This window comes from Quercus lobata, chromosome 12 (genome assembly GCF_001633185.2).
Source record: "Quercus lobata isolate SW786 chromosome 12, ValleyOak3.0 Primary Assembly, whole genome shotgun sequence".
Lineage (NCBI taxonomy): Eukaryota > Viridiplantae > Streptophyta > Magnoliopsida > Fagales > Fagaceae > Quercus > Quercus lobata.
In genome coordinates this window covers 35,384,975-35,410,405 of record NC_044915.1, presented here as the reverse complement: position 1 = coordinate 35,410,405, position 25,431 = coordinate 35,384,975, and the positions used below count along the sequence as shown (strand labels likewise).

Genomic DNA, 25,431 nt, shown 5'->3' with positions numbered 1-25,431 from the left:
TAGAAACCACCATTCATGTGAGAAGAGGGAGTATGCATTTATGGTATTCCGAGAGTACACAATAATTTTCCCTTATTTTTAAATATGTGATAAGATAATGTGTCATGTTGGAATTAGAGGGGTAAAACATGAGTTTTACACCACATTCTTACTGAATTTAATCTCATTTTGACTCCAAATTTGGTAAGAATGGAGTATAAAATCCATGTTTAATAGTCTCTCATTCTTTAATAGAATATATAAATATATATATATATATATAATTTTAATTCTGCTAGTTTTTTTCTTTTCTTTTTTCTAAGCATTAATTCTACCATTTATACAAACTATGAGAAGAGGATAGAAACATCTAATTCCCTAGTAAAATATTCTACTAGTTTATACGAACTATAAGAAGTGTCGTTGGTCCACAATTTTTAAGGGCGAGTGCATCACTGTGTGTTAGGAGCATAACTTTCATTTACCCAAGATTAAAGTCAAAGATCACAACTTTCAGAGTTTGTCGATTGCCGCGAGAGAATGAACATAAAAATTAAAATCACCATCATTTGACGCAAAGCAAAATTCACACAAAAAGATATAAAACCAAACTTAACCGAGACAACAAACACTCTATTTAACACAATACAATACAAGCATTCGCTGTCTTGACTCTTTTTAAGTAAAATACACGGCCCGCACACAAGAAACAAAACACCAAAGAGTAAAGACGACGACGACAAGAGCGTAACATTGAGCAGCTTAAAGGCCCATAAAAGCCATCCCAATGCTAGTAAGTGTACGTACCATAATACTGAAACCAAACCAAATTGACAACTAAACATCAAACACGAAACGAAACCACTTGAAACATATTATTTTTTATAGACTAGTGGCAAACTAAGTGAAGTGAAGTGAAGGCATTCAGAATCACTCCTCTTCTGATTCAGACTCGGCACTCTGGAGCCAATCGATGACGGGTCTGACATTCTTCCAAATTTGAGAGGCTTTATTGCCACCACTAAAGCCCTGCTGGTACCATTCCATTATAGACGACTCCTCCAACACATCATGGTCATAAAGTGCTTTCAGAACAAGTGCTACCTCCTTAGCAGCCTCAGGACTCGCCTTAGCACAGAAAGATTCTATAGCATGCAAAAGAAACCTCTGAGATCCCTCTTCTTGAGTGGCTGCTGCAAGGTAGTTCTTCTTCTTGGTCACCTCTTTAGCAAAACCCTTTCCAAGGCCCCCAAACAGAGCTTCAAATAGGGCATCCATGACTTCTTGGGGAGTCCCAGAGAGTGAACCCAAAAAGGGTTTCAGCTTACCTGCAGAGGAACCCTTCTTCAGGTATTCCCTAATCTCATCAACAAGGCTTCCATGGGCAGTGGCAAGACCATTTCTGTTCTTGTGTCCATTGATCTCGGTCTTCACTTCATGTACTGGAGACTTCTTTGCAGACTTTTGTTTCTCTTCATCGGTAGAAAGCACGACCATTTCAGCAGTAGCAGCACTTAACTGCTCCTGAATGCGCTGCCGAGCTGCCTCTAATGAAGTGTCTGTCTGCCACTGGACATCATCGTCATCGTCATCTGCTTGGTCATTCTCACCAGCATGGCTGTTGGCTGGGGAGTGATCCTCATCAGAGCTATTGCTTTTCTTCTTTGTTGATGCTTTGGAAGCAACATCCTTTGAACCACCAGAGGTACCTTTCTTCTTCACTGCCTCCTTTTTAAGCTTCTTCTGCTCCTCATCAGCAGCCTCCCCTTCCTTAAGCCGCTCCTTTTCAGCCCTCCTCATTGCCTTCTTGTCTTTTGATCCCTTCTTCTGCTCAGGTGGGTTCTTGAGAATAAAAGAAGTCAGTTTGTCCCTCATATCAACATCTGAAATAGCTCCACATGCAGCACATTTCAGGGTTATCATCTGTGTTTTAGTGATCAATATCTCAGTTTCAGGGTTGTTACAGTAGTAGCACTGAACATATTTCTTAATGAAGTTCTCAAGAAGTGCAGCAAGCTTTGCAGTCTCGTGGGAACCATTAACAAGGGAAGTTCCAGTCTTCTCATCGAATTTGGATTGGGCTCCAAGCTCACACCCAAAGTACTTTGTTGTGTAAGAAGCAGGTCTAGCCAGGGCCTTTGCAATCTCAACCATATTAACCACATTAGTCTTGATGCCATTTCCGCGACCTTCAATCTTAGTTATCATCTTTGGCATTTTATACCTGTAGAAGGCATCATCGCGGTTTGCAGCACCAATGTTTTGCAATGCCATCTTGTTACTAACAGTGTCAAACTGCAGGATTAAGTTTATCAGAAGATGCACAAGTCAGCAGCAGCAGTATTTCTTGATTCTCCTTTACCAGTAAAATTCGCAATTGGAAAAGGACGCAAAAACTGGCTACCCAAACAGTGTGTGTTATAGCCCTCTGATAAGCCAAGATGCATGCAGCCAACTTTATCAGCTGTATGTCTGTTCTTTTTTCTTGATTTCGGACAGTACTCCCCAAGCAAGCCAATTGATGACAAAAAGAGAGTAGCCCGTTCAGACATAAAAGAAGCTTCAAACTTTAAACTCTCCACTTTGGTGAGCTGCAGAAATAGCAGACAAAATTGCCAACTTCCTGAGAAAATAACAAAGTTATATAGGATTCTTGAACTGATACAGAGTACGATTACAAACGTAAACAAAACTGATAGCAAGCCTAAAAGATATTTCATCCAGCCCAAAACACAATTTGAATTAATCACAAGTATCAACTTGCAATTTATTTATGTCACTGTGAACTAAAAATTCCAAATTTATAATACAATTAAGTCTATATCTCTCATTCATGCACCATTTTGTTAATTCAGTTTCTCATAATTCAATGGAGCATCAGTTCAAAGAAAATAGCAATACAAACTCATATCTTAAAATAGTAAAGCTTCCAAAAATACCAGTGGGCATACAGGTTCAAGGCCCAAAACAGATTTATAAACATAACACGCATATAACCAATGACACTGTTTAGACCAATCGAACAATAAAACATCAATGCAGTCAAAAAACCTTCTAATAAACTAAGCATCAAAACCAACCAATATATTTCCAACTACTTCATGTCAAACCCTAATCATACAGAATAGAAACAACAATCAAAGAATCAAAACAGGTTATTCAAAAATATCATGTAGCAATAAACATAATAGAAACAATAATCATAGAATCAAAACAGATTATTTGAAAATATCAAGTGGAAAGCAATGTGAATTCAGAACCCAGTAAGTTTTTAATTATTATTATTATTATTATTTTAAAAAGACAAGTTTACAACATAGAAGTGATAAGGGGCAATGTTAGAGACACAAACTAAGTGTTTTTTTTTCTTTTTCTTAATTCCATATATGGGGAGGTGGGTCTGCATTGGAATCACTAGAAGGTGCCGATTGAGCTACAAGGCACCAATCCACATCAGTAATTGCCAAAACAAAGTTGTGAAAATCTTTATGGGCACTAAATTTATTTAAATAAAAAGTATTTTAGCATTAATTCACTCAACCCAGCCCAAATATAATTAATAATTTTTTTTAAAGATGATACAATCATGGTTTACTAACTATTAACAAGCTTTAAAAAAGCAGGGGATTAAGACTTTTAAGTAATGTTTAAATTCAAATTATTCAATAATTTAATGCAATATTATTTATATGTAATACCAAGCTCAACCATGAAATAAAACAACAATGTTTGGTACTCCAAATCCAACTATCATCAACAATGTTTAGTACTCTAAATCCAACTATCATGAAATAAAACAACAATGTTTAGTACTCCATATCCAAATTTTTAGATCCAAGTCAAGCAGAAAACAATAATCAACAATCCAGATTCAGATCAAAACCCTAAATTCAAAAAAAAAAAAATTGCACAAAGATCTACGACAAACTCCAGTAATAAAAAAATAAAATAAAATAAAAAACAAAGAACATTAATTAAGAAAAACGTAACAGTTATGGTCCGATAGAACAAAGTAATTCCAAAAGCTACTAGCGATTACCAATCAAAGACGATGCAAAAGAAAATCAAAGCTTAAAAAAAAAACACAAAAGGCGGAACAGTCTAGATGGAAAATTAAATTCAAACTAAAAATTAAAAAAAAAAAAAAAAAAAGAAAAAAAAAAGAAAGAAGAAGAAGAAAATTGATACCTTAAACTTTGAAAAAGAAAGAAGAAAAAGAGAGAGAGAGTAATGGAGGTTCTTGGTTTTGGTATTGGTTTGTTGTTGGGTTGGGTATGGCGTTATGTGAGAAGTGAGCGAGGAGCGTTGGTTTATATATATAGGACTAATAAAACTAACAAACCCTACACGTTTCTACGGGTCTACCAAGCTTTTTTCTCAAATCAAATAGAGTAATATCTCACACGGCTACACGTCACGCCTTAGCCTATCGCTCTGCCTTTTTTTCTTTTTTTCTTTTTTAATTAATTTTCTCTACCGCCCTGACGTACTCGACTTCTACGGGACAACGAGTTCCAATTAGCTACGTAAGAAGAGCATTTTTATCAGATGTGTCAAATATCAAATATTTTGTATTTAGCATATCAAATATCAAAAATTTTCTCTCATGAAATATGTCAAATGTCAAAACATTTGGCACATTTGAACAGTTTTGTTCTAAAAATAGAGTGGTACGGCCAGAAATGTCATATGCAAAAATTAATTTTTTAATGATTTTCTCTCTCCTCTCGGTCATGTTATCTCCTTTTTTTTTTTTTTTTCTCTCTCTCTCTCTCTCTATCTCAGCCTCTCTCACAATCCGCCAAGCAACTCGCCTCTCCTCTGGCGCCAACGCCGCTCGCCTCTGCCGATGCCGCTCTAAGCAACTTGCCTCCGCCGTAATTTGCCCGATCTCACTAAGATCCGATTCACCTCCTCTACTCCTCCATTCGCCAACAGCTCACCTCATCCACTTGCCAAGCAGCTCGCCTCTCCTCCGACGTCAACGCCGCTCGCCTCCGCCGATGCCACTCGCCAAGCAACTTGCTTCGCCTCCGCAGATGTTGCCGAAATCTGTCTGATCTCACTAAGATCCGATTCCCCTTATTTGTTTGGATTGTTTATGGTTGATTTTGGGGATTGGATATGGTTTGAGAAATTGGATTGGAGGATAACAATGATTTGGGATGGGTTTTGAGGTTTGTGAATGTGGTGGGTTATTATGGATTTTTTTTTTTTAGTTGGTTTTTATTTTTATTTTTAAAGGTGGTGTTGGTGGATGTGAGTTTATGTCGGTGGTGGCTGTCGTTATTGTTGTGGCAGTGGTGGTGGTGGTTGTGCCATTGTTGCTGGTGTTGTTGCTGTTGATGATGGGAGGAATTAATATATTATTTTAATGTGTTGTAAATATTATTTAATATATAGAATTGAAGAATAGAACATCTGATAAATAGGATGTTGTAAAATGATGTGTTAAAATGATAAAGTAAATTTTTGATGTGTCAAAATGACATTTTTTATGAGAGAGCTAATGGGAATGCTTTAAGGATGCAATTTGAGTCTTAAGGTAAAACGATACCGGTTCAAAGAGATCAATATAATAAATTTGTAGAGAGTGAGTTTAAAAGTTAGGTTCTAATGAGTTAGGTAGCAATTATAGTGGACCCAAATGACAACAAAGTGAAGACAGAATGATTTTATTTAAAGAAAATTGTTTTCGGCACAGTTCGAGGAAGTCAGTTTTTGTATATAATTATTCAATTTGATTACAAGTATTGTTCTTATTGTTACAGTATTTCTTTTTCAATTCTCCGATCTCTCTCCCTCATGGTCTTCTTCCTATTTTATACTACCTTCCTTATTTCATCTCTACCCTCTACGTGTAGCTCAGATTGTTGGAGTTGATCCTTATTCCATCAACACCTTCTTGAAATCTTTAGAGGGTAGCTAAAACTAAAAATTTCTGATCAGATATCACTTCTTCATTAATGTGGCTAGAGAGTTAGTTACATAACATTTAATGCAGTAGTATCAGTTTTCTTTTAGATATTTCATAACTTTCCTTTGTCCTATGCTTTCATGATGCATATCCTTAACAATAGAATTTCCTGGAACATTGCTTTTGGATGGCCGTATCTCGACTTTACTCAGTCGAGGAGACATTCATCCTCGGACCTCCTTCTCGGACTCTTATGATTAGACCTCACTTCTTCACTTACTAACACGAATTCCCATGACAGTATTTACCCGTTCTCGGACTATTAACGTCTTCGGATTAGGCCCCTAGTCCAATATATACCACTAGGCTTATCACCCCTACATGCTCAATTAGTAAAATTTCTGATAGTTAAATAAGAGATATGGAGTTCACTCTCTGCCTATACCAAAAAATCAATTGGTGTCTTGATATGAAAATTAAAAAAAAAAAAAAAAAATTATAAGGACATTATTTTACGGTTTTGTCCATGTTTATGATATAATTTTTTTTTTTTAAAGGCTTCAAAGATTTAATTATTTTATTTCTTGACCAAGAAAATGATAAGAAGCTCCTAGAAATGGAAAAGTATTGCATTGTCTCAATCATTACACGTCGTTTTTTCAATTTTCCTATCAATTTTTTTTGTTCGTCCGACAACAAATAAAAAGTTTGTGCGGTCCTTAATAGCCAGCAAATTTATAATTTTTTTAACCAATAGCAAGTTAGCAACATGCAAGTACTATTATAATAATTCACTATACTATATTTTAGATAAGATTGTATATGCATCTTATACTATATAGTATATATACACACACACGTTTAATTGTCGTCCTCTTTGCAAGTTCTTATTTTATTCATATTTTTCTTTTTTCTTTTTTTCAGGAACGCTTGAGCATTATTATTATTATTATTATTATTATTATTATATACAAGATAGAAATTATACTATAGCCTAATTTAAGTATATATGTGTGTGAAACTCTCTCCTGATGACTTAAACCTTGACTCTTGTCTCCTCCCATATCGCACAAGCACTTATACTTATGGGAGTGACTATCGCACCAACGCTTGAGTTTTAATGTAACCATCATTATAAATGTCCTCCACATGCTGAAGTAAAATACTTCTTAAATCCTAATCACAACAATTTACATTTGAATATTTAGAAAACTACCGTGCACCCTTGGTGCGGTGACCACTTCACAAGTATAAATGCTTGTAGGGTGTGGGGGGTAAGAGCTGGGGTTCAAGTCTCTAGAAGGGAGCTTCACACACATATATACTTAAATTATGCTAAAATAGAAATTCTATCTTGTATAAAAAAAAAAAAATCAAACTTATTCATAATAAATTCTGAAATGATTGATTTTTTTTTTTTTTTTTTTTTTCATATTAGGGATGTGTGATGTGACCACTCTCTTATTGGTTTTCATCTAAATTCACCATTAATATCATTTTTTCATTTACCAATAATCGCTTACCACATCAACAATTTGTAAAATTTTTTGTAAAATAGTTATTACCTCTCACATTATTCTATTGTTAATTTATTTATTGTATTATATCGGTATTTAATTGGTAAATTACTAAATCCCCTTTTAAAATTATCTCTCTTCTAAAAGCAAAATCTTCAACTTTTGAAGGACATTGATTATGATTAAAGTAATTTAAAAGTACATCATGCTTCACAAATCTTTTAATTTTAATATATAATTAATTTTTAAAATTAATCTGTCGTGTTTCAGGTATAAGTAAATTATGAGGGGACTATCACCCATTAATTAATACATATTTTAAGAGAAAAAGGTGCTTAAGATCTAGAAATTATTGTGCTATTTTTAGTCCTCAATGCTGAAATATGATATTATTTATTACAAATAAAAAAAAAAAAACTCAAATTTTGAATTTAAGTAAATAGGTATTTTCCATATCAGTAAAAGAGAATTGAAATTTGAGACCAAATACTTTAAACCATTGCCACTACTAAAGCAAAACTTTAGGATAACATGAAAATTGATTATTTCATTAAATATGTATATAAAAAGAAAAAAGAGATTACTAGGAAATTTAATACATAATCAATTATAAATATTTTAGTACTATAAAAGAACGTAGAACACTATTTTATTTAAAAAAAAATTGAGAATCCTATTATATTATATTAAAGCTAATTGTGAAAGCAAATATTTGTTTTAGTCATAAAATTTTTGTTTTTATATAAATTTTGCAACGTTTGGAATAAAACAAATGGTGAATCATATTAAAAGAAAATTCTATAAAAAGTTATTTATTTGACGTAAAAAAATATTATATGTTAGCTAAGCTCTGAGACAAATTTATAATTCGCCACTTTGTATAAGTAATATTTACTTTCTCAAAAAAAAGTAGTATTTAAATATTTTAATAAAAAAATACAGAAGATGATATATTTTTTCAAATATTACTGCAGCTTTAAAATATTTGTTTGCACGTTATTCTTTAATTGCGGCAGGATGAGGTACGAATAAAGTTTTTCAGATTCTTTTCTTGGCCAAAATGGAGAAAGTATAAAGTTACCAAAGGTTTCCCCTAAATGGTAGTGTAGAACCTTATAAAGGCTTCAACACAAATGCTACATTCCCCTTCCACCTCATAATGGTATATTTGGATTAAGGGGGAAAATGGAGAATAGAGTAGAGTTAGTCGAAAATTAATATTTTTTTAGCAGAATTCTCCCTTCCACTCCCTTTCTCTCTCCCCTCAATCCAAACAAGTCATTAGTATTTTTGCCAAATTATATATGATAGTGAAACAATGGTAATAATTGGAATAGCGCAATGACATAAAAAGTCAATTTCACTCCCTAGAAACTTTGCCTTGTGAAAGTTGTCTCCCTTATTTTTTTTTTTTTTTGAAACTACAATTTCATTAAAAATCTGAAGTAGCACATCAATTGCTCCTGCATAATTTCAAAACCGCAAGAGCTAGATTGCAATTATTATAAGAGAAATAAATTTTAAGAGCAATGGAAAGTTTAGAAATAGAGCTATAAACGAACCGAGTTTTGTCGAGTACTGAATGTTCAACCTCGACTCAATAGCAAAAATAGAATGTTCAAACTTGGTTTGAACTTGATATAAACCTACAAATAATGTTCAAGCTTTAGCTCGTTATAAAGTATAAAAGTTTGAGCTCATTCATTAGTCAAGCCAAGCTCGAGCTCAATATCAAGCCCAAACTCAAACTCAATATCATGCTTTTAAACTTGAGATCCAACATAAATATATTATCAAGCCTATATCAAGTTTATTATCTAACCTATTTGGTTTGGATGAATGATCTCAACTTATAATTAATTAAAGTTTTAGAAAAATATGAATTTACTTGTTGAGCTCATATCAATTTTATTACCAAATTCATTAATAAGCCTAGTCTCAACTTATTTTGTTACTTTTGTATCAAGCCTTTAGTGTTCACGAGCTTGTTCATGAACAATATTTTTTACTTGGGCGCTCGTTTATTAAACAAGTCTAAAACTAAAACTTAAGCTTAACTTGTTTATAAACAAACAAACATGAACGAGCTTTTTATCGAGCCAAACTTAAGCTGTTTATGAATATCTTGGTTCATTTACAGCCCTATTTAGCAATAAAATAAACTACCTAATTTAGAGATTTTTTTTATAAAAAAAATATTAGAAATATAAATTTTTTTACAAAAACTTTTACAAACTACTAATGTGAGAAAAAATTATTCGTAAATAAAAAAGAGATGTTCTTAATGGACCTAGATAAAAACCCATAAAAAATTTATCACACCAACAATTTATAAATATATTGTAAAATAATTTATAGTTGTATTGTTACACTTTTTTAAATTAATATCAATTGTGAAACGTTTACATATTACAAATTATAATTTGTCGTGTCAACAAATTGCAAAAAAAGATTTTGAAATTCGATGGGTCGCTTTAAAGTCATAATTGTGTCCCATTCTGATCGTTGAGGATTGAGGTGGCATCAAACGATGCGTGAGTAGTGACTAGTGAGGGTGTGCACATCGGAGAACTTTACAATGACGTACTAGCTTATCAAATGATTTGTCCAAATTAAAAGATATTCGGTGCCACGCTTCTTTTTGCTGAAGAGATATTTTATGTTACTTTTTTGTTTTGCAAAGTTTTGGCCACATGGGAAAAGTATGATGATTGAGGAGGAGAGGAATTATTCAGCGAAAAAGTATACTATATACTTTTAGAGTATTATGTTGCTTTATTAACAATTAAAGGAAATGTTTTAATAGGCACATAAAATCCTTCACGGGTTGCTCTTTCAGTGGGGTTTTCTCCCTGAAAACTCTCACTGTCACGTAGCATTGTAGTTCCTTCTCCGAGGAGTTTAGGTCCCTGTGAATAACAAGGTTATTCTCAGGCTAGTTGGTTTTTTCTTCTGGGTTTATAGGGAAACACTACACTCTCCCCTCCCCCCACCTCTTCCACCCTTTTAGCTAAAGATGGAGGACTTGTCAAACCGATGGAAATCCCTTACTCTTTCCGAAAAAGAGGGTTCAGGTCTTGCTCTAAAATCCGACCAGGCCACCTCAGAATTTTCCTTGGTGGCTCGATTCCTAACCAAACGACCGATCAACCTGGAAGCCATAGCAAATACATTCAATCCCTTGTGGAGGACCAAAACGGGATTCTGAATGAAATACATTGGAGATCATCTGGTACTTTTCTCTTTTGATTACAAAGAAGATGTTGACAGAATCATAGCAGCAGAACCGTGGAGCTTCGACAAAAACCTCATGGTGGTTTCAAGATATGAAAACGAAACAGAGATGGTAAGCTCCAATTTTAACACAGTGTCTTTTTGGATACAAATACACGACATTCCTTTACATTTCAGGAACAGAGGTGTGGCCGAAAAGATTTGCGAGCCCTTGGGGACTATCATGCAAACAGAGAACCCAAACGATTGGGACGGTGGTAGCTTCATCCGTGTTCGAGTAGCTCTAGATATCTCCCTACCCCTGTGTCGTGATCGGCTTATAACGCTAGACAACAATGAAGCTCACTGGGTTTCCTTTAGATACGAACGCCTACCAAATGTTTGTTACTGGTGCGGCTGCCTCACACATCCAAATAAGGACTGTGAAAAATGGATAGAAAGTGAAGGCTCACTTAGCAAAGAAAACCAACAGTATGGCCCTTGGTTAAGAGCAGGCCCCTACTTTGCTTCTAAGAAAGGCTCCCTCTCAGTCCAGAGTTTTTATGCCCAAAAGAAGGCCAGAAAATATGGGCAGAGTCAGGCCGGAACTTCACTCCATGCTCATAACCCACAAAAGGCGACAGAAGGCAATGAAACCAAAGACTTACCGCCAAAAAATCAATCCCAAATTTTGAATCCAGCCCCCGACAATTCTGCAAAGGTGACTGCTCCTTTTTCAGTCTTTTCGGAGCCTCCCTATTGTGTTCCCCCACAGAAGCCTACCCAAGATACCTCGTTCGAGCAAATAATAGATGAGATTGACAGAGATATCCAATTTGTTGAAGGGTCGACTACTGAGCAGCGAAGCCCAAATGAAGCCAATCCGGTCCAAATCACATCCCAACAAATTGGGCTTAACTTACCAAATGAGGCCCCCCCAGCAGACAAACCGGTAGATAACGTTAAGGCAAGCCCACTTGCTGATATCTCCAATATCCCCCAGGCCCATGCAGATGTTGACTCGGTTAGTGGAAGAAAATGGACCCGTTTTCAAAGGCCAAACTTCCTTGTATCTGATGAGCACCTAGAATTCTCTTTGGGCAAAAGAGGACCCCTACCAAATGCAGTAGACTCAATCCCTCAGAAACGAAGAGCAACCTCAAAGGATGATGCTCCTTCATCTCCTTCCCAAATGGCGGTGGCTGGTAGGCAGCCCCGCCGAGCAAAATGAGTCTCCTTTTCTGGAACGTGCGCGGGCTTGGGAACCTACGCACCGTTCGCGAGCTCGAAAGTTATGTTTGGGCACAAGATCCCTCCGCCCTCTTCTTAGCCGAGACGTGGGTGGGAGAAGCTAGGCTAATCGGTTTGTGTTCGGAGTTGGGCTTCGATCAATACTAGGTTTCTCCTCAAGTAAATCGCCTGGGTTGTCTTGCTCTGTTTTGGAAAAACGCTCTTAAGATCGCAATATCATCTTCATCGCCGAATCACATCGACGGCATGGTGGGCGATGATCAGGAAAATAAGTTTCATCTTACATGTATTTATGGCTTTGCTGATCCAGCTAGAAAAAGAGATACTTGGGATCTCCTGCGCCATCTCCGTGCTAGCTCCTCTGTGCCGTGGGTTTGCGCAGGGGATTTCAATGAAATCCTCTGGTCTCACGAGAAATGCGGCTTGGGTCCTAGAAGTGAGCTGCAAATGAAAGCATTTCGTGATGTCTTGGACGAGCTCGGCCTGAAGGACTTGGGTTTTGTAGGGAAAAAATTCACCTGGAAAGGGCGTCGGCATGGTGGCTATGTGCTGGAACGGCTGGACAGAGCAGTAGCAAACTCTCTTTGGCTCGCAAAAAACCCGGGCACTAAAGTCCAAAACCTCCTCTCCAACTCATCGGATCACCAAGCCATCCTGGTGAAGCCTCAAGATATCTCCCCTAATCCAAATCGCCCCTTTAAATTTGAACAAATGTGGCTTAAGGACAGTGGGTGTTGTGCCACTGTCAAGAGTGCCTGGGGTCCTCCTTTGGATGGGATTACAATGTTGGAGGTGGCAGGGAAGGTTAAGGTCTGGGGCTCAAAGTTTTCGGAATGGAGCAAAAATTCCTTTGGCAGCGTCAAAAAGAGGCTTGAGGAAAAGAAGAAACTCCTTGGAAAAGCTGAAATGGCCGCGGCTAAGGGAGGTGATTTTCTTGAGATGAAGTCCCTTCAGAAGGAAATAAATGACATTCTAGACTCAGAAAATTTGATGTGGCAACAGCGCTCCCGCGCGCTTTTCCTGACCTGTGGTGACAGGAACACTGCTTACTTCCACAGTAAAGCTTCCCAACGTTTCAGAAGGAACAGGATTTTGGGCCTGAGAAATGCTCAAAATATTTGGTGTTCGGAAGTGAATCAAATTAAAGAAATCGCAGTTAAGTATTATCAAACCCTGTTTTCCACCTCCTCACCATCTGATGTTGGGGACGTCCTGGAAAAAATCCAACCATCAGTAACTGATGAAATGAATGTAAAGCTTCTAAGGGAGTTCAACAAGGAAGAAGTGGTTCTAGCAGTTAACCAGATGAAAGCCATCTCAGCCCCGGGTCCCGACGGTATGCCCCCTCTCTTCTACCAATCTTTTTGGAATTTAGTTAGCGATGATGTATGTTCTGCTGTGTTAGATTGCCTAAATAACTGTAAGATCCCTGAGGAAATTAACCTTACGCATATAACATTAATTCCAAAAGTTAAATCACCTGAACGAATTTCTGAATTCCGTTCTATAAGTTTATGCAGTGTGATTTATAAGTTAGTATCTAAGGTACTGGCCAACAGACTCAAATGTTTACTGCCTGAAATTATTTCAGAGAACCAAAGTGCCTTTTAGGCAGGTAGGGTTATCACTGACAACATATTAATGGCTTTCGAAACTCTGCATTACATGAAACATCATCAGTCGGGCAAATCGGGATTCATGGCCTTGAAATTAGATATGAGCAAAGCGTACGACCGGGTTGAATGGAAATATCTGGAATTAATTATGAAGAGCATGGGTTTTGCTGACAAGTGGGTGGCCTTAATGATGGAATGCATCTCAACAGTTAGCTATTCGATCCTCATTAACGGTGAACCCACACAAATCATCCACCCTACTAGAGGAATCAGGCAGGGAGACCCGCTCTCCCCATTCCTCTTCCTTTTTTGCACTGAAGGTCTCCATAGCCTTCTCCGCCATTCTGCTGAATCCGGCCACATCAGGGGGATCTCCATTTGTAAAAAGGGCCCCCGGCTAACTCACCTCTTCTTTGCTGACGACAGCATCCTTTTCTGTAGAGCCTCTACTTCGGAATGCATCAAGATCCTAAATATTCTGGGCAGCTATGAAAGAGCCTTCGGTCAGCAGTTAAACAAGTCTAAGACCTCTCTTTTTTTCAGTAAAGCTACCCCAGCTGAAACCATCGAGCAAATCACTAGCTTAATGGGTGCTCAGGAGGTCAAGCAATATGAGAAATACCTCGGTCTCCCTACCCTTGTGGGCAGAAACGAGAAAGCTAGTCTTAGATTTATCAAGGAGCGAGTGTGGGCCAAACTTCAGGGTTGGAAAGAACAACTCCTCTCCCAAGCGGGTCGAGAAATATTGTTGAAGGCGGTGATTCAGGCCATCCCTACCTTTGCCATGAGTTGCTTTAAACTCCCCGCCACCCTATGCAACGACATAGAGCAATTAATTCGTAAATTCTGGTGGGGCCACAGGGGAAACCAAAGGAAGATTCATTGGTCTAAGTGGAGCTCTCTCTGCCTTACAAAAGACATGGGCGGCTTGGGTTTTAAGGATCTTCAGAAATTCAATGAAGTTTTGCTAGCTAAGCAAGTGTGGCGCCTCTCGAAAGAAAAGCCCTCTCTCTTCCACAGATTTTTCAAGGCGAAATTCTTTCCTAGAGGCTCTATCTTTGATGCAAAGGAAGGCAGGGGTTCCTTCGCTTGGAATAGTATCCTTAAAAGCCGAGATCTTATTAAAAGAGGGTCCCATTGGCGTGTGGGAAATGGAGAAAACATTCCAATATATGGAGCAAATTGGCTTCCTGACTTTCATTATCCAGCAATCCAATTTGCTCCTCCTTTCTTCGGCGAAGATGCTAAGGTGGCTATTTTGATTGATAAAGATCGTAAATGCTGGATTGACGAGGTAATTGACAATAATTTTCTGGTCCATGAAGCTAGAATGATCAAAGCAATCCCTCTAAGCCTCAGTGAAGTAGATGACAAACTCTGCTGGTATAGCAATTTAGATGGTCTGTATTCGGTGAAAGGGGGTTACAAACTTCTTATGAGCGAGGATCAAAATTCTAATGTTGTATCTTCCCCGGGATCCTTGCCAAAAAGCTCGTGGCGAAGTCAAGCTCGTGGCGAAGTCTTTGGAAATTGAACACCCCTAACAGAGTAAAGACATTGCTGTGGCGCGCCATCTCTAATGCCTTACCAACCCGGGCTAACCTGGTTAAGAGGAAAGTCCTCACTGACCCGACCTGTCAGGCTTGCGGTCTGGATCCAGAGACTTCCTTACATGCCCTATGGTCTTGTCCTAAGCTTTCTAATGTGTGGGCATCACATTTTAGCTTACTAAGAAATGAAGCTACTGGTAGCTCTTCTTTCCGTGATGTCTTTCAGCTGTGTTTGGAGAAGTCTCACCCCCTTGACCTTTTTGCAATGATTTCCTATCAAATTTGGTTCAGGCACAACAGGGTGAGACTAGGTGAAGTTGTGGAGGATCTGAAATTGGTTAACACTTTGGCCAAGGATGCCCTTCAAGAATTCCAACAGGCTAACTTAGCTCCCCTCAAGTCTTCCCCGGCTCAGAGCATCCCCAAGTGGGTGCCTCCACCCTCGGGTTGGGTAAAAGCCAACTTCGATGGGGCCATTTTCTAGGATCGAGATGCTGCAGGTCTTGGTATCATCATCCGAAACGACTACGGTCTTGTAATGGCTGCTCTAACTCAAATTATTCCTCTGCCCACTTCAGTGGAGACAGTGGAAGTGTTGGCAGCAAGAAGGGTGGTGATCTTCGCCTTTGAACTGGGATTTGATCAGGTCATCCTTGAGGGAGACTCTGCAATTGCAATCCAAGCTTTGAACTCTGATGTCTTCTCGGCAGCCCCCTTTGGGCATATAATTTCTGATGTTAAGTCCTTTTCTCCCTACTTTAGGTCCCTAATATTCTGTCATACTCGTAGATTGGGAAACAAAGTAACTCATAGACTAGTTAGGGAAGCTTGTAATTTCTCTTTCCCTTTTTGTACTTGGATAGAAGAAGTTCCTGTAAGCTCCTTTGTAGAATACTCTGCTGAAATTGTTAATACATAGTCCTCCCCTGCTTTTGCTGGGAAGGTTTTCTCAAAAAAAAAAAAAAAAAAAAAAAAAGGGAAATGTTTTAATCCTATAAAAAAAAAATTGTTTTAAAACAAAGAAACAATTAAAGGTGTTATAAATAATAATAATAAAAAATTAAAGGGATAAGAATGAGACAGAGGCTTTAAATTTTGAAAATTTTCATTACTAAAAATTTGAAGATTTCAATGCCTCCATAATTAAAAATTATGTTCACAACCACCGCATACCCTTAATGCGGTGATCACTTCACAATTATAAATGCTTATGAGATATAGAGAGTAAAGGTTGGGATTCAAGTCTTCAAAAAGAAACTTCACACACATATACACCTAAATTAAACTAAAATAGAATTTATAACTTGTATCAAAAATTATGTCCACAGATTTTCTCAATTAAGAAGAGGAAAGAAGACTGAAAAATTATTCACATAAGCTTTGCAGGTCCTCAAGATCAAACCTTACAAATTCATTATCAACAAAGAAATGCTATACTTGATCTGAGAGGAAAAAAAAAGAGTCATGAAATGAGGATTATGATTTATGAGATTTCTGGAATATTGCACGACTAAAATGTATTATTTTGAAGTAGTCCTTTTTCTAGGGACAAAATTATTTCTATTGCTTTAACTAAAAGAAAGAATCTTCTCAGGAATCACAGACCAATTAAAATTGAAAACATATTCTCTCCCCTAAATCGAATTCAAAAAGCAAACGCAGGATACGATCTTCCCCTTTTTATAGGGAAAGGAATCACCTTATTATATGGAAAAGGCATCACTACTCTATAAAAATTGGTAATTAAGATATACTTACAAATAAATGGAAGTACTTTTTTTTTATTTTTTTTTATTTTATGATTAATTAATGGAAGTAATTGGTGAGGCATAACAATCACACCAAGCCGATCAATAGTGCCTTTTTAACGATCTCAGCACAAGCTTTTTATAAATGTAGGTCTGTCCAATGCATTTGACTTTCAAATCAGTCATCCATTTGAGTAAAGAAATACAAACTTGCGAGAGGCAATTTGTCAATTTTCAAACAAAATGAAACCTGGCCAAACGACAGGAGCTACTGCATCTTTTATTGCATTCAGAAAGTGGGATTCTCAACCAGAAGCTGTTTTCTTTTGCTGGAATATGACGGCAATGACTGGAACGGCCACACCGATGCTGAAGGCAGTGGCCACTGCAAGAGACATTGTTAGCTTCTGGTGTTTCATCCTGTCCAAGTTATACATGTGCTTAGCATGCATGTAATACGGTTCATCATGACCATGTCCTCCTCCCATTCTCTTCACTCCAGTTGAGTGGAACCCTCTCTTTGCTGGCAAATAAAATAAAATCAAAATAGCCATTGTTCTAGTTTAGTAACATGGACAAGCATTCAGATTTTGACAAATCAGTGATCTGAAATTGGACAAACTTGACCCTTGTAACAAACCGCAACAGAGTATAGGTTTAAATATAGCCTTGAATTTAAATACAATTGCATCATAACACATTTACATTTTCCTTTCTTTTTTTTGAAACCTTGAATGCTATCTTTCGATGGGGATTTTAAAGCAAGATTTTATTTAAATTTGTAATTTAAGAATATTCAATGTTGGGTTCTCTTGTTTCGATTAAAAAGAGTTATAGTACAAATTTTTTTTTTTTTTAAAAAACCTCAAATGCTATCTTTACATTGCCGCCACCACTGTTGTTGCTAGTTGCTACTACTACCATGCCTGCAGAATGGGCACCACTATGACCATCATTGGTATAACTACTATACTATTCTAGTGTCTTAACTTTACACTCATCCAAAAAATGGAAATTCAAATTGAGTAGATTGCAATTCTCATTAATATAAATTCCATCATTTTGAAAATTCTAAGAAATTTTCAAATTCCTCATCCAACAACAACCTAACTTCAAGGTTTCAAATCCTCAAATCCTTAATATATAACCTACATCAATCTTGGTTTAAAGATTTTAATGCAATGCACCCTAACTAAACATGAATTAAAACATATATTATTGGAGTTTTTTGCCAGTATTTTTAATTTGTAGGCACTCAATAAACTCATACATTTTTTTTTATAAGAACTGGGAATGAAGAAGAAGTGTGGAATCTCGAGAAATGGCGAGAATTCACTGAGATAATTGAATCTGCCAGTCCAGAGGTACCCTTGCGAAAATTTTAATTTATTGAGAATTCACTCAATAAACTCATACATTTATTATGCAAATCACAAATGGGGCACCAAATTTTATGGTTTTGTTGAAAGTTCTACTGTACACATGCATCTTTTTAAACTCAAGTTTTATATAAACCAATGGATAAAGATGGAATCCAAACTTAAAACATTTGCATCAACAAGACATTCATAAAAAAGAGTAAATAAAACATCATTCAAAGAGTTTTCACAATATGACCACCTCACCATGATGTGCAGGTTTACACACATCATATGTTCAAAGCATCATAGCATACAAGATTTAAAGGGAAGTCATGTATGTTAAGTTATTAGCTTTATTAAGTATTGATAAAATCCTTGGACAAACAAGAATCAGCATAAATTCAAGTTTTTGTTTCATTTCCAAATATCATTTTTAGTATAATGTTGTGCAAATAATAAACTATAAAATAAGATACAAAAAAACAGAACAACATAAACTCATGTAAAGAATGGTCCATAAATAAGCAGCATAAATGGCCTGGGGAATACAGGAATACCAGACAAGTTAACAACCAACAAAAAATGGCATAAAACTAACCTGATGCTTGCAAAGCTGCTTCTGAAGACATCAACAACTTCGCACAGGACCTCATTCCATTGTTCCAAGACATGGTTGTAAAAAAATTATCTTGCTTCTTACTTTGCCTGCTGAGCCATTGATTCATTCATATAAAATTAAAATTAAGTATAAAATATACACATTAGCAATACTTCAAACAATCAAAAAGACTTGCGCTTATCCCAAACTTTTCCAAATCAATTATTGACATCATAATATTTTAAACTATTTAATGTGGGCTCCCCCAAAAAGAGGGTAAAATTTGATCGATATTTGGATTGATATAGCTAATTAATTTCTCCATACATTTAGAAACTGAAATTTTATAGTACATTTAGTAGGGTGGAAATTGGAAAATTGAAGATAGATTCATGCTCTCTTGTTTGGTAGAGTTAAAAAGTGGAAGGAAGAAAGAGAGGGGATATGGCTATTTCTATCCGAGCCCACCATTTTTGATTTCCCCAAAATGGGACAGAGTTGATTTGACAATCCTATCCCTCTAGTTCATTAAAGACAATTCAATGCAAGGGTATAATACTATAATATGAATCTGATACAAGATGATTTGTTGAACTACCTCGATAGAATAGGGAAAATATGAATCTGATACAAGGGTATAATATAATATGAAAAGGGAAAATACATCCTTCCTTAGCTTTAGGCTTAGTCCTTTTAAGTTGAACTAACTTTATAGAATAGAACCTATGGACGTTTTCAACTTAAACCCAAGTCATACAAGACTCTTAACAACTTCGTAAGTTGCCAACGAAAACCAGAATTTTAGTACAATTGGTGGTCTCTAAGCATTCGGTGTATGCCTGATCTTCCAACTATGAAGAGTCAAATAGAATCCATCCAACTACAGCAAGGTATCTTAGTGAATCCCGTCTCCCCCACAACCCTTCTCAATCTCTTAGCATCATCCCCCACCTCTTAACCGAAGCATATATGTTGGCAAGAAGAGAACAATAACCAGTTGTGTCAGGCTCCAGCTCAAAGCAATGCTGAGCAGCTATTTCAGTAAGCTCAACATTGCTATGTAACCTACAAGCCAAAAGCAAAGCTCACCAAACCCCTGCATGAGGCTGCATGGGCATGGTCCATAATGATCAGCCTAAGGCACATGTCCATGGTCCTTCATGGAGTTATAGCATTGGTAGCCTTCTTCAATCAAACCAGCATGGCTATAGGCAGTTAGTAGTCCAGTGTAGGTGACTAGGTTAGGGCAAATATGGGAATTTAGCATCTCTTCAAATAACTTGATCGAATCAACTGCCTTACCATTTATCCCACATCCAAAGATCAGTGCAGAGTAAGCAATTAAATCCCTTTTCCTCAAGTCACGAAACAGCTCATATGCTTTATCAATGCTCCCACACTTCGCATACAGTTCTACTAAAGCAGTAGCCAAATGATCATCAAGTTCAATACCAAACTTATTCATATATGACTCAACCGAAGACCCAAATTTGAAATCTCCTAGTTGTGAACAAGCAGATATAACACTAGCCAAAGTTAACCCATCAGGCTGAACATTTACATTGCGCTCAAGCACCAAGTTGAACAGCTCAATGGTTTCCTTAGGTTGGCTATTTTGAGCATAGCAAGCTATCATCGCATTGAACAAGAGCAGATCTTTATCATTCATCTGATCAAAGAGTTTCCGAGCAGACTCAACATCCCCACATTTTGAGTACCCAGCAATCATCGTGATCCAAGAAACATTATTTCTTTGAGACATTGCATCAAAAATGCTTCTTGCCGATTCTATGTCCCCACAATCAACATAACCACTAATCATTGAGTTCCAAGAAGCCATGTTTTTCTCTGGTATCTGCTGAAACAAAGACCATGTCTTTTCCAAGATATGATATCTTTCCTTGGAATTTTATCGAACACCCTCTGAGCCTCAGCTAAACTCCCAAATTTCAAATACCCAGATAAGATCGAATTCCACAAAACCACATTCTTCACCAACATCTCATCATAAACCTTCTGTGCAGTTACCATATAACCCAGTTTCGAATATAAATCCACAATTGCTGTTTGCACGTAAACACAGCTACAATGTCCATATTTATGAACCTGAGCATGTACAAAACTCCACCTATCCTATACTCAATCCTAGCACATGCTCTTAGGGCAGAAGAAACAGAAAATGTGGTTGGAAAAAGTCCTAATCTCTGCATTTGAACATAAAGCGAAAAAGCTTCTTTGAATTGGCTATGCTGGGAAAAGAACCGGATAGTCCAACCCCAAGAAAAGGCATCTGGGTTTTACAGTTGGTAAAGAACTAGTTTTAGATATTGAGCTTGAGAAACACTTCTAGAGTGAATGGAAGTTGAGAGGGTGATTTGGCAGACTAAGAGGGGCTCGAAGTGGTTGAGACTGTTTATGAGGATTTGTGCATGGATTTGCTTTGCCTGATTGACAGTTAGGTTGTTATTCAACAACGTTGTTAGTCTTGGCACTACCATTCAGAGTACGAGGTATTTTGTTCCTGTGTGATCAAATGCTTCTGTGACATGTTGTAATGCCTGTAACTTGTTAGATTAAGAGATGGGGAAAAAAAACCAAAATCAAACAAACTCACAGACCTCACATCCACATCCGCACCCTCACGCCAAGATTCTTATAGCTCAATTGGAACCTCTAAGACATCTATGTGACTATGCTCAAATCCCCCATCCCTCAAAACTACTATGAAGCACGAACACTTCATTTAGGATGTCATACCCGTGTCAGACATGGGACATGTCTAGGACACTTCTACATGTGTGTCCCAATCGTGTCCTTTTTAAAAATTTAAAAACAAAATTTGCTGGACACAGGAACAAGAGCCCTTTCACAAAACAAATAAAGCATTCATGCTCTAATGGTAAAAATGCATTTGAAACTTAATAAATATTCTTATTCTTGGTTTGTATTCTAATTTTTAAACATCCTTTAATAGTCATGAATCCTTTTATTATCCATTATTGCTCTTAAATTTATATACATACATATATATTATATGAAAAATAAATGCTTAATAATATATAGAAAATATAAATAAAAATATATTTAATAATTATTTAATAGACATGTCCCACCATAGCCATGTCCTATATCTTCAAAAAATGGTGTGTCGCCATGACTTACCCGTACCCATTTCCATACTTGTGTTTGTGTCTGTGCTTCCTAGCAAAACTATTAAATATTTTATATATAAATTAGTTAATTACACACTAGTTCTTTTAGGACCACATTATTTGTTGCAATTTTGTTGAAGCGGTCAGTGCTAAATGGAGGATAATCATTTTCACACGGGCTCACCCACATCAAAGTTATGGCACACAAGTTGTGTTTCTGGAGTAAATAATTTTCACTGGAAAAGATAAAGGATGAAATATTAGAGGGAAAAGACACACACACACACATACACAATATACCACTGCTTTCAACTTTGATAAGTTGTCAGAATTTAAAGAATTTTAGCAATTCTTATTCATAAGATGACCCACTACGCCTTTTTTTTTTTTCAGTAAAACCAAAAACGATGTCCTTGAAAAGATTATCTCAGTAAGAGAATTACATCCAAACAGATATGATAGTGAAATTAATTATGTTAATCCCAGAAAAATTCAAAATGGGTAGCAAAATTTACAGCCGCGTGAAGCTTAGGTAGCCGTGAAACAAGGCAGTCTAATCCTCTGTTTGGTTGATGAGAAAAATTCTTAAATCTAACAACTGTTATGGTCCGTTTGGATTGAGGGAGAGGGAGGGAGAGTAGAGTAGATTTAGCACAAAATTAGCTTATTTTTAGCCAACCCTACTCTACTCCCCTCCACTCCACCTCCATCCAAACAGGCCATTAAGTTTAGTGGATTTCCTTTGACAAAACAAACCGAACATAAACAGATTGATATTGAAATTAACAAAAATATATCACAGAAATGAAAAAAAAAAAAAAAAAAAAAAAAAAAAAAAAAAAAAGACATAGATCTATAGATTAACGATCAACTAAATCTAAAAGCCGATGAATTAAGAATTGAGTTATATGCTATACCAGTCAACAATTATATAAAAATAATAAGAAGAAGAAGAAGAAAGTGTTACCTAGATATGTAATGGAAGACAGTAGAGAACTTCGGAAGAAGAAGAGTTGAACTTCACAGACCAAAACGAGAGGACCAATCTATTTTTAGGGCAGAATTCGCAACATTTTGCCTAATATATGGAGGACTATTTTACCATTTTACCCCCATTCCTCACCAGATGCAATTTTTTAGGATAAATTTTAGTAGTTTTTTTTTTTTTTTTTTTTTTGGCTGAAAAAATTTTAGTAGTTTTTGGTAACTTACTTTATATGCAAAATATATTTGTTTTTTTGTCAGATTTATGCTAGATGCCTAATGTGTGACAAAAGAAGTTAAGATTTTATTTATTTTTTAAAAATTAAAACTAAATTTGTTATTAAGTAGTTTTTTTTTTTTTTAGGAAAAAAAAAGACTTTGATTAAAAGAGTATAGCCCTAGCCAAACAAACTCTAAGCAATAAACAACTTTTGTCTCTATTTTCTTTCCTTTTTTCGAGAAATGATTGTAAGTAGTACTTTTTAAAAAAAAAAAAAAAACTCTAACAGCGTTTTTTTATTTTTTTGGAAAGAAACTCTAAAAGTATGTTTAGTAAACTATAATAGATATTGTAATATAACAATTATTCTTCTAGCTTAGCTATTTTTTAGTTTGGTAATAACTATTCTTCAAAATGAGGAATAAATATTCTCTATAAAAATGTTGTAATAATTATTCCTTATTTATGGTAATAATTTCTAAAATTAATATATTTATAAATAAACAAACTTTTCATATACACATAACAGCTATGAAAAAAAATCATAACAAATAATTGATCTTTCTCTCAAATTTTAAAAAAGAAAATTTAAGGAAAATATTTTATGTTTCCTCGATTAAATTTATAAGGAAATAATAGTGTTATCTTTTTAAACAAATAATTAAATTTAAAACAACCAAATGTTTACATTTCTTTTTCTTCTTTTTTTAGAGTCACCAAAGTTTTTAAATCTAATTGTGAAAAACTAATGCACCACACTTATGTTATTGCACTTAAATTTTACCCTTTTTTAATTGCCTTTTTTTTTAACCTTTAATTTTTATTTTAAAGTTTCTTCTATACTTTAAAATATTTTCCTTTAATCTGTACACTTTCAAAATTATTTAAAAAATGATTGAAAATATTGGCGTCACAAGCAAAATTTACACAATGTTATAAGTTTCACTTCAACTATGGATTTTTTTTTTTTTTTAATAAAAAGAAAAAAGACACACATTGCTTGTCTATTATTCCCCCCCCCCCCCCCCCCCCCCAACAAAGGGGAAAAAAAAAATCAACTAAACATATATAATTTTCATCATTTAGCTCAACAACTTCTGTGGTGGTCAAAAAGCGGAAATTAATGATAATCTTGAAAACTAATACTTTTTTGACGTCATAACTTAGTTATATAAACTGAGAATTGGATGATCCACAATGAAAAACTTGAACAAGCATAAAATTTGAATAATATTGGTTTTTGATTGATTACAAGTATAATACAAAACTTGCTAAAGACACAGACATCCAAAAAGCAAGGACAAAAGTCACTCTCCAGGATCTCTCTCTATTTTCTCTCCAATTTTTTCTATATCCCTCACCCATGTGCATGAAGCCGTTATTTATACCCCCTCTCTTCTCCTCCTTGAAATGTGTAATTATCATATAGGTTTTGAGATACTTGTACTCATTCTTTTCATGCTGAAGATGGACTTTGAAGCTTAAAGCATAGTTCAAGCCGGTCTTTCAATAATAAATGCGACTATGTTAGGCAGTTATATCTAATTAATGCAAATGTGATTGTTGCTTTATTCAGGAGTTTATCTCTTCTGGCTCCTCGGATTCAAGTCTTTCCTTGGCAACTTCAGTTCAATGGTGTTGGTATACTCAATAAAGTTTATCCAAAGTGTTATACCAAAATGGGCCTTGGTGAACAAACACAGGACTCTGACCAAGGTTGGGCTTTTAACATGCTCATTGGGCCCAGATCTTTCCTTCGCAGTAGAGCTAGGCCTGCTTCCTCGGTAGGCCCAGATAGTTTAATATGGAAACCACTCCCCCCACAAGTTCAAACGAATCTTTTAATAATACATTCACCCAAAATCAATTCATGTTATTATGAGTTCGATGATATGTACACAATTTTTGGAGAGGGAAAATATAAGGTTATGTTTGGTAATAGTTTTTGTTTTTTATTTTCAAAAACTTGTTTTTGAAAATTTAAAGAAAAAAAATTTTCTTTTATTTTTGAAATCAAAAACATGTTTGGTTAGTTGAAATTAAAAATATAGTTTTTTGAAGAAAAAAATAGAAAATACTAAAATATGTTGTTACTAGAATTTGAAATTTAATGTTAACTCATTAAATGAGACAAATTCATTAAATTAAATGCGTGTTTTCATTGATTTTTGAAAATTAGAAACTGAAAACAGCCTTTTACATGTTTTCAGTTTCCTTCACAAATTGAGTTTTGAAAACAGTTTTTGTTTTCTGCCCATTTTGAGTTGCCAAATAAGTTTTTTAGTCTCAAAAATAGAAAATTGTTTTTGAAAACATAAAAAAGGG

At 35.6% G+C, this 25,431-nt stretch overlaps 2 protein-coding genes and 1 pseudogene across 4 annotated transcripts; all 3 read right to left on the bottom strand.

Annotated features, from left to right (window-relative positions):
• Positions 1-564: 564 nt before the first annotated feature.
• On the bottom strand, positions 565-4,292 carry LOC115971406 (probable eukaryotic translation initiation factor 5-1). 2 transcript variants are annotated; one of them, XM_031091311.1, is made up of 2 exons: positions 4,168-4,292; positions 565-2,602 (listed from the first exon to the last, which is right to left on the bottom strand). In XM_031091311.1, the coding sequence occupies exon 2, from the start codon at positions 2,251-2,253 to the stop codon at positions 910-912; it is 1,344 nt and encodes a 447-aa protein (XP_030947171.1). In that variant the 5' UTR covers positions 2,254-2,602; positions 4,168-4,292; the 3' UTR covers positions 565-909. The 2 variants fall into 2 exon arrangements, with proteins under 2 accessions (XP_030947171.1, XP_030947172.1); XM_031091312.1 differs by having other exon boundaries at positions 565-2,570.
• Positions 4,293-16,866: 12,574 nt separating this feature from the next.
• On the bottom strand, positions 16,867-22,975 carry LOC115972085. Of its 2 annotated transcripts, none has more exons than XM_031092233.1 (3): positions 22,870-22,975; positions 18,751-18,857; positions 16,867-17,314 (listed from the first exon to the last, which is right to left on the bottom strand). In XM_031092233.1, exons 2-3 carry the CDS (start codon positions 18,821-18,823, stop codon positions 17,097-17,099), a joined length of 291 nt encoding a protein of 96 aa, XP_030948093.1. In that variant the 5' UTR covers positions 18,824-18,857; positions 22,870-22,975; the 3' UTR covers positions 16,867-17,096. The 2 variants fall into 2 exon arrangements, with proteins under 2 accessions (XP_030948093.1, XP_030948094.1); XM_031092234.1 differs by having other exon boundaries at positions 18,751-18,860; positions 22,870-22,969.
• Positions 18,867-21,774, bottom strand: LOC115972084 (annotated as a pseudogene).
• Positions 22,976-25,431: the final 2,456 nt, after the last annotated feature.